At 42.0% G+C, this 8739-nt stretch overlaps 1 protein-coding gene across 1 annotated transcript; it reads left to right on the forward strand.

Annotated features, from left to right (window-relative positions):
- Positions 1 to 1491: 1491 nt before the first annotated feature.
- LOC123169484 (probable glutathione S-transferase) lies at positions 1492 to 2578 on the forward strand. The gene has a single exon (XM_044587359.1). The coding sequence runs from the start codon at positions 1695 to 1697 to the stop codon at positions 2412 to 2414; it is 720 nt and encodes a 239-aa protein (XP_044443294.1). The 5' UTR covers positions 1492 to 1694; the 3' UTR covers positions 2415 to 2578.
- Positions 2579 to 8739: the final 6161 nt, after the last annotated feature.

An 8739-nucleotide genomic window follows, 5' to 3' on the forward strand; every position in this document is an offset into this window, starting at 1 on the left:
GGTATCACTATTATCGGATTGAATAAGTTTTGGATTTGAGAACACTTGATGACTTTCTTGCATGTGGATACACGTGGTGACAATGTTGTGTTCTATTTGATTCACTTGATATATGTTTTGGTATTCAACTTGCAGATTATCGTGACATTGAGGTAATCTATGCATAGGGGTTGATGCACGTTTTCGTCCTACTTTGTCCGATAGAAACTTTGGCGCACTCTTTGAAGTTCGTTGTGTTGGATTGAATATTACGAAGCTGAAGTTGTTTGATGCATATCGAATAATCTGAATGGAGGACGCTCGTTCGGTCTATATATCAGCGGTAGTTTTGATGATATATATCACTTTTGCGTGTGATTTTCCGCCTATTATTTTTTAGCATGCTCCTAGAGAGACTAATTGTGGCAATAAAGAGTACTTTGATGTAAAAAAAGGGCCACGCGCACCCCCCCGACAGAAGCAGGCTATAGCTGCCCATGTGGGCTTGCACGAATCCTAAGGCGTTGTTTGGATAGTGGAGATTAGCGTTAGGATTATAGAAAATGAGTTTTTAGCCGATTTTTAGGAAACCGTTTTAAGTTTGTTTTTGCGAATAATCAGTTTATAAAAAACTACGTTTGGTTAGAAAATTCGGAAAACTGGTCCGCCCAGTTCCTTGTTTGGATACCCACGACCACTAGTTGTTTCTATTCCCATTCTCCTCCCGTGACTCCGTGAGTGACTCACACTTTTCCCAAATCACACATCATGGCGCCATCCAAGCTCGGGGAGATGCTGCTCTCCTCTGATTCTTCCTCCGCTCCATGACACCGCTGCTCCCTCGTCTCGCCCGTGGAAGATTCCGCGCGCGTACGCCGGCTAGAGCGCGCCTCCACCCCTGGATGCCGATTGCTGCTGGATTCCTGGGTCGTCAGGTACACGCCGCCGCGCGCGGACGCCGGCTACTGCGCGCCTCCGCCGGTCCGCCCCTCTGAACTGCTAGGTTGCCAGGCCTACTACGCTTCGTCTGCCGTCGGCCCCGCACAAGCTCTACCCGGCGAGTGGTCCTGCTTCAGGTCAACTCACAGGCTCTGCCTTCAGGTCAAACTTAGATTTTGTTAAATCTCAATCGACTCAGATTTAACAAGCCCCCGGTGCATATAATGCTGAAGTCATTGCTTATGACACGCATCATGGATAGATACATGCAGTTTACTACTGTAGTCTGTACTACTACTATATTACGTTATATGTTATCCGCCTCACCAGCTCATCTTATCGATCTGATCATAGCTTACGTAAATCAAATGCTGCATTGCTTCTATCTCACTTGAGTTGTACCAGTCGATTGTACTGTACGTGTAATAGTCTCCCATCCCTCACGAAGCTTCTCAAGTTCTCACCTGATCCATCCAACAACCAGCTACTTCTGACTGGCAAACATACGTCGTTGCTTTCGTTTAAAATTTCAGCAGCGCCAGTCCAAGTGGTGTGAAAAGGATAAGATATCGACGGATCCTTTCCTTGGAGAAGAGGCGTGCAGCCCGCCATTGCTGACCATGCACAACCACCACTCTTCCTCAGCCATCTAAATACACCAACCAGCAGACACCCAGTTCACGAGCAGTTTAAGTTCATCCTCCAAGAAACAAAAACCTACGGCGATCGATCTATCTCGTTCTCGAGACAGCGAATTTGACTTGATCTCAGCCAGGATGTCGCTGCAGCCAGCACAGGCTCCGGCGCAAGCGCCGGTGAGGGTCATCACGGCGTTCGGCAGCCCGTTTGCGCACCGGGTGGAGGTGGCGCTGACGCTCAAGGGGGTGCCGTACGAGCTGCTCGTGGAGGACCTGACCAACAAGAGCGAGCTGCTGCTCGCCCACAACCCCATCCACCAGTCGGTCCCCGTCCTCCTCCACGGCGACCGCGCCGTCTGCGAGTCCCTCCTCATCGTCGAGTACATCGACGAGGCCTTCCATCACGAAGCGGCGCCCCGGCTCCTCCCCACGGACCCGTACGACCGCGCCACGGCCCGCTTCTGGGCCGACTTCATCGCCAACAAGTGCTTGAAGCCGCTGTGGCAGGCGATGTGGACGGACGGCGAGGAGCAGGCGCGGCTGGCGAGGGAGACCAAGGAGAGCCTGGGGATCCTGGACGCGCAGCTCGAGGGGAAGAGGTTCTTCGGGGGCGACGCGCTCGGCTTCGTCGACCTCGCCGCATGCACGCTGGCTCACTGGCTCGGCGTGCTGGAGGAAGTCGTGGAGGTGCGCCTGATGGCGGACGGCGAGTACCCTGCCCTGCGCCGGTGGGCCAAGGAGTACACCTCCGACGAGGTCGTTAGGCGGTCCCTGCCGGACAGGGACGAGCTCGTCGCCTACTTCACAAAAAACAAGGAGAGGTACCTGTCGTCCATGGTCAAGGCAGCGGCGAAGTGAATCAGTAGCGTGTGGCGCGATCGTCGCAGCGGCGCGGTGAAGAAGCGACCACGTACACATCACAGTTGTGCTAGAGTCTCTAAATAAGCAATGTATTTTTAGATGTAATAAGCATGTATTTTGTTCAACACCATAATCGTGCATGGTTTGCCAAACTTTCATCACGGGGAAGATTTTGTTTTAGCCGCTTTCTCAACATGCCTCATGTGTGTTTTCTTGCACAACTTCATCACAAGGGTGTACTAGCGAATCAGTAAATTTACCGGTTCTGGTAGCTACCGGTGAAGTCCCAACCAATGAAATGCTTCCAGCTAACTTTGTGTGGGCCAACTATTCAATGATATAGTGTTGTATTTCGCTAGTATCTGGTCCATTAGGTCAAATCAATATCAGACCCAACCGTACTACTGAGTACATCTTTTATGCCTAGCCATGCATGCATGCTGTCAGACAACTCCACACACAGAAAAAGCTAACATTTTATTTATCTTGGAAGATACTAATTCATTGATATCTTTTGAATAAAAATTTCATTTTGAAATATTTTTACATATTTGAATTCCTGACGATGTGATCTTCAAAATAAGATCGAACTTGAATACATTTCGAATGAGTTCATAATTCTTGCAACATATCTCACTCATTTGTAATAAACATATTTCACTTATTTCTTAAAAATGATTTAACTTGTTTATTTCACTCATTTCAAAATACTTATTTCAGTCATTTCAAAACACATATTTAAATCATTTTAAAAAGTTGGTTTCACTCATTTCAAAAAACTGATTTCACTCCTTTCAATTCAAAGACAACGCTCACTCAATTGAGATGCGAAACTTGTTATTTGAATACATTTTCAATGACTTTAAATTCTTGCAACATATTTCACTCATTTCTAATAAACAAATTTCCCTCATTGCTTAAAAAACGATTTAACTTGTTTATTTCACTCATTCAAAAAATACTTATTTCAGTCATTTCAAAACACATATTTCAATCATTTGAAATAATTGGTGTCACTCATTTCAAAAAATGGATTTCACTACTTTCAATTCAAAATCAGTGTCCACTCAATTGAGATGTGTAACTTGTTATTTGAATACATTTCGAACGAGTTTAAAATTCTTCCAACATATTTCACTCATTTGTAATAAACATATATCACTCATTTCTTAAAAATGATTTAACTTGTTTATTCACTCATTTCAAAATAATTATTTCGGTTATTTCAAAACACATATTTCAATCATTTGAAATAATTGGTTTCACTCATTTCAAAAAACGGTTTTCGCTCATTTTAATTGAAAGACAGTGCTCACTCAATTGAGATGTGAAACTTGTTATTTGAATACATTTCGAACGAGTTTAAAATTCTTGTAACATATTTCACTCATTTCTAATAAATAAATTTCACTCATTGCTTAATAAATTGATTTAACTTGTTTATTTCACTCATTTCAAAAATACTTTTTCAGTCATTTCAAAACACATATTTCAATCATTTGAAATAATTGGTGTCACTCATTTCAAAAAACAGATTTCACTCCTTTCAATTCAAAGACAGTGTTCCCTCAATTGACATGTGAAACTTGTTATTTTAAAAATGCCAAACTAGTTCTTCAAATATATGAAACTTATTATTTCAAATTAATTTTTAAAAGGAGTGAAATCTAGTTTGGAAACTAGTGAATTTTCGAACATGTGAAACTGGAAAAAAAACATGAGACCAACTTCCACTCATTTTCAAAAACTTATTTCACTCCTTTGAAAAAAACATTTTACTCATTTTCAAAAACTTATTTCACTCAGTTTTTTAAAATTATTTCACTCCTTTGAAAAAATAACTAGAATTGAAATATAAATGAAAATTCAAACTAGTCAAAATATATCCTAGATTGGTCTTGATTTAAAGATCCTGTCGACCTAAATACAAATATATATAAAATTTCCAATACAAAAATTCGGTTTAAAAGTTATGAGCAATTCAAAATGCTAGATTGAAAATAAAAGGCAAGTTTTTTGTTTGGAGAGAGAGAGAGAGACGACATGAGCATGCATTCTGAGTGAAAGCATCCTCCACTAGTACTTTGCCAGACAAAAGTCTGTGAATGTCAGTTGTAGTAGCTGTTTATTCCATCTGTATCTCCAAATGTGAAAAGGAATTTATTTTCTTTGCACGAATCTTAAAGTCTGAGGTGTAAGAAGGATCCTTTGCCAGTACATACCAGTTCTGGTAGAAGAGATTTTGCGGGTGTACTAGTCCGTTTCGTCCGACATACATTGCATAATCGTCTATTCTTAAATAGATGCAATCCACTAACTAATTTCTGTAAGCATGCGGCGCTTTCAGATCAACAAACCATGCTTGTCCACCACGTCATTAATCTCCCATCGCACTAACTATTTTTTTTCTATGCATGCAACCCTTTTCACATCAACAAATCATGCATGACTGCCAAATCATTTACCATCACATTATAATTAATTCCCATAATTAGTTATGTCATCAACCTAATTATCCATGTTTTCAGCTTATCATCCCGCAGTAACGCGTGGGTGATCTTCTAGCTTATGGGTTTTTTTTTGGGATGGTTACGCCAATATAGCAGCCACAAAAGGACACTGAAAACTTGCGGCGGGCCGCATGAATGGGAGTGAAGATGGGAATTGTAGACGGTGCGGTCCTTGCACGGGAGGGTTTATATTTTTATGATTTATGGTTTTACCTTTATTTTTTCTAATTCTAAAATTTCCCATTCTATCATTTCCAAGATTCGTATTTTTAAAAAATGCACATTTTTCTTTAATTCATGAATTTTTTCTTAAATTAATCATTTGTTGAACGCTTTAATGAAAATTCATGAACATTTTCTATAATATGTGAGTATATTTTGATCATATTTAAAAATCGAAAAATACATATTCCAGATAATTTTTATAAATTCCTGAATATTGTAAAAAACGGATACATCTCTTTAAATTTGTAGATATTTTAAAATTAAGGAACATTTTTCAGAATCTGTGAACATATTTCAGTTAGTATATATCTTTACAGTTCAAGAACAGTTTTTAGAGTCCGGAACATTTTTAAAATCTGCACACTTTAAAACTTCTGAAATAGCCATTCTGAAGAGAAAAACGGCCCTGAAGTGGTCTGCTCAAACTCTTGTAACAGTAGCACCCTAGCCCGACTAAAATGAACAAAACCGGCCGAATTAGACTGGCCAGTATGAAGAGAGGTGTTTTGATTCTCTTTTTTTTAGCAAAAGGTGTTTTGATTCTTACATGCGGATCAGAGGTGGGTCCCTGGCCCAGCCCGACCGTCATGGTTTGGGCTGAGCATGTAGCCCTTGTACGGCCCAAACAGATAGACTATCTTTTGGACCAAATCTTTTGCGTCTAGCGGAAATGTCGGCCTGTGAGCCTAGTGCAGCCAAGTGCCTCTGGCCGAAATTAATAATTGAGCAGTACTCGTTGCAAAGATCACTTGAACACCCCTGGTTGCGATAACTGGCGCACATGCAGCGCGCCACTTATCGCAACCTGAGAGTTTTCTTTTTTTTTTAAGATCCGTTTGTTCAAAACGTTTTATCTTTCAAGCCGTGCGTCCAAATCTCGAACCGCTTTCACCGTTGGATTCATCGCATCGAGATCATCAAAACTAGATTCCATGTTGATAGGTTTTAACGAACCTTTTTTTCAGAAAAAACAGACGAAAAAACCGAACCGGGAGCACGGGTTTTTCCCTTCCCGAAAGACGCATGCCCATGCCTCTCACGAAATCACAACCGTGCCTCTCGCGGAAGCAAAACCGTGACTCTCGCAGAAGAAAAAAAAGAAGAGAAAACCTGTTTTTTTCGTTTCCGAGGAGGCACGGCCGTGACTCTCGCTAAAGCACAACTGTGCCTCTGGCAGAAGAAAAACCGCGACTCTTGCGAAAGGAAAAAAAAACAGAAAACGCGTTTTTTTCCGTTTCCGAGAGGCACGGCCGTGACTCTCGCGAAAGCACAAACGTGCCTCTCGCGGAAGCAAAACCGTGACTCTCGTGAAAGAAAAAAAAACAGAAAACGTGTTTTTTTCTGTTTCCGAGAGGCACGGCCGTGACTCTCGCTAAAGCACAACCGTGCATCTCGTGGAAGCAAAACCGTGACTCTCACGAAACAAAAAAAAACAGAAAACATGTTTTTTCGTTTCCGAGAAGCACGGCCGTGACTCTCGCTAAAGCACAACCGTGCCTCTCGTGGAAGTAAAACCGTGACTCTCGTGAAATGAAAAAAAAAAACAAAAAACACGTTTTTTTCGTTTCCGAGAGGCACGGCCGTGACTCTCGCTAAAGCACAGTCGTGCCTCTTATGGAAGCAAAACCGTGACTCTCGCGAAAGGAAAAAAAAACAAAAAACATGTATTTTTTTCGTTTCCGAGAGGCATGGCCGTGACTCTCGCGAAAGCACACCCGTGCCTCTCGCGGAAGCAAAACCACGACTCTCGCGAAAGGAAAAAAGAAAACGCGTATTTTCGCGCAAAAATATTTTTTTTCAAAATAAAATTTGTCGAAAAAGCTAAGGAAGACCGGTGAAAAACCAAAAACGTCGAAAAAACCGTTAAAAAGCCGAAAACGCGTGCGAAAAAATAAAATAAAAATCTGAAGAGAGCGCCCAAAGCGCGACACATGGCGAATGGCTGAGAGCGCACCCAAAACTATTTTTATAGTTTTTGAAATATACGGTTAACATTTTTTCTAGTATACGGTGTTCATTTTTAAAATACATACTGAAATTTTTTAGTAATGGTGAACGTTTTACAAATTCACATCATTTTTTAACATATGATGAATATATATGAAACTCTTTCTATATATGATAAATTGTTTTAATATACATTGAATATTTTTTAAGTATACGGTGAAACTTTTATTAATGTACACTGAACTATTTAGAAAACACATATGAAAATTTATCTAAAATGCAATCTTACTTTTAAATAGGATTTAAAATATTAGATCAAAAAAATAGCCGTTGGTTTTATGAAAAACCAACTAAAAATTCAAGGAAAAAAATGGAAACCCGCTCGCGGGCAGAGTGGGCGGGCCCATTCTCGCCGGGCTCAGCGAAGTAAGCTCTCCCACTTTTTGTCACGTGAGGTGGTGAACACAAAGGTTGAGATGGGCACCCGACTCGACCCAATCGTCATGTTTTGGGTTGAGCATTTTGCACTTACACTAGCTTTTGGACCAAATCTTTTTGCGTCAAGCAGAAATGTCGGCCTGCGAGCCTAGTGCAGCCGACCACCTCCGGCCTGCGGATATCTTCTGCGCACCAAGGCAATCCATGGCATACCTTCAAAAAAAAGGCAATCCATGGCAAGAAAAGAAGAAGAAAAATCCATGGCAAGTTTGCCGAGTGCAGGCGCACGCTGGACCGACCGCTCCCACCTGCCATGTCGGGCGATCGAGGCGCCTTGATCAGATGCTCCGATTAATCAACCATTTGAGGCAGAGAGGCGTACGTGCGGCACAGTCACCGTCGGATTTAACAACCCGAGACCACAAGGAGCAAATGATTGGCCCCGCCGTGGAACCGGACGGCCCGCAGCACCGCCGCCCCGGCTGGCTGCCCGTCCGGCTGATCTTTATCGCGTCGCTGGCTGGCCGGCCGGAGGTTGCTAGATCTGGATGTAGCTAATCGGAGCCCCGTGAATCTGCTGCTGGTCATAGTGATTAGTGAAGCATGGCTCATGAGTTCCATGTGAATATAAAAATACAGAGCTTCGATGTTGATCACCCCATCTTGGAACCTGCTACATGGTTGCTCCGTGACCACTAATTGTACTTTGAATCACGCATGGTGTGCTACTAATTGTACTTTGAATCACGCATGGGATTAATCATGCCGTTTGTTCTTGCAACTGTACAGGATTTTCAGTTATGCATCTTTGACGACCACAAATATATTCTCTCGGGGTAGATTAGATGCTCTAACCGGCCAACAGGTAGCTAAGGTAGCTGGACTGGACAGTCACGAGAATCAGATCGACTGTACCATCATGGAATGAACCACCAATTAACTTCTCTACCTCCGAGGCACGCCCATGATCATCCATTCATCCATGTTGATGTTTAACAAGCCTTTGAATATCTTCTAACAAGCGTTTGTATATCGGTAATGCGTGTATGACCAGCTTTTTTTGTACTTAGCTACACTAAATGTGCGTTGCTAAATTAAATGAAAAGTATTTTTTATTGACGATAGCTCCTTGTCTTGACATCGGTTAACGTACACAACCATATATTGTAATGTAAAACATGTTTTTTTAGAAAAGGAGGAGG

The sequence above is a fragment of the Triticum aestivum genome, chromosome 7D (genome assembly GCF_018294505.1).
Source record: "Triticum aestivum cultivar Chinese Spring chromosome 7D, IWGSC CS RefSeq v2.1, whole genome shotgun sequence".
NCBI classification, from domain to species: domain Eukaryota; kingdom Viridiplantae; phylum Streptophyta; class Magnoliopsida; order Poales; family Poaceae; genus Triticum; species Triticum aestivum.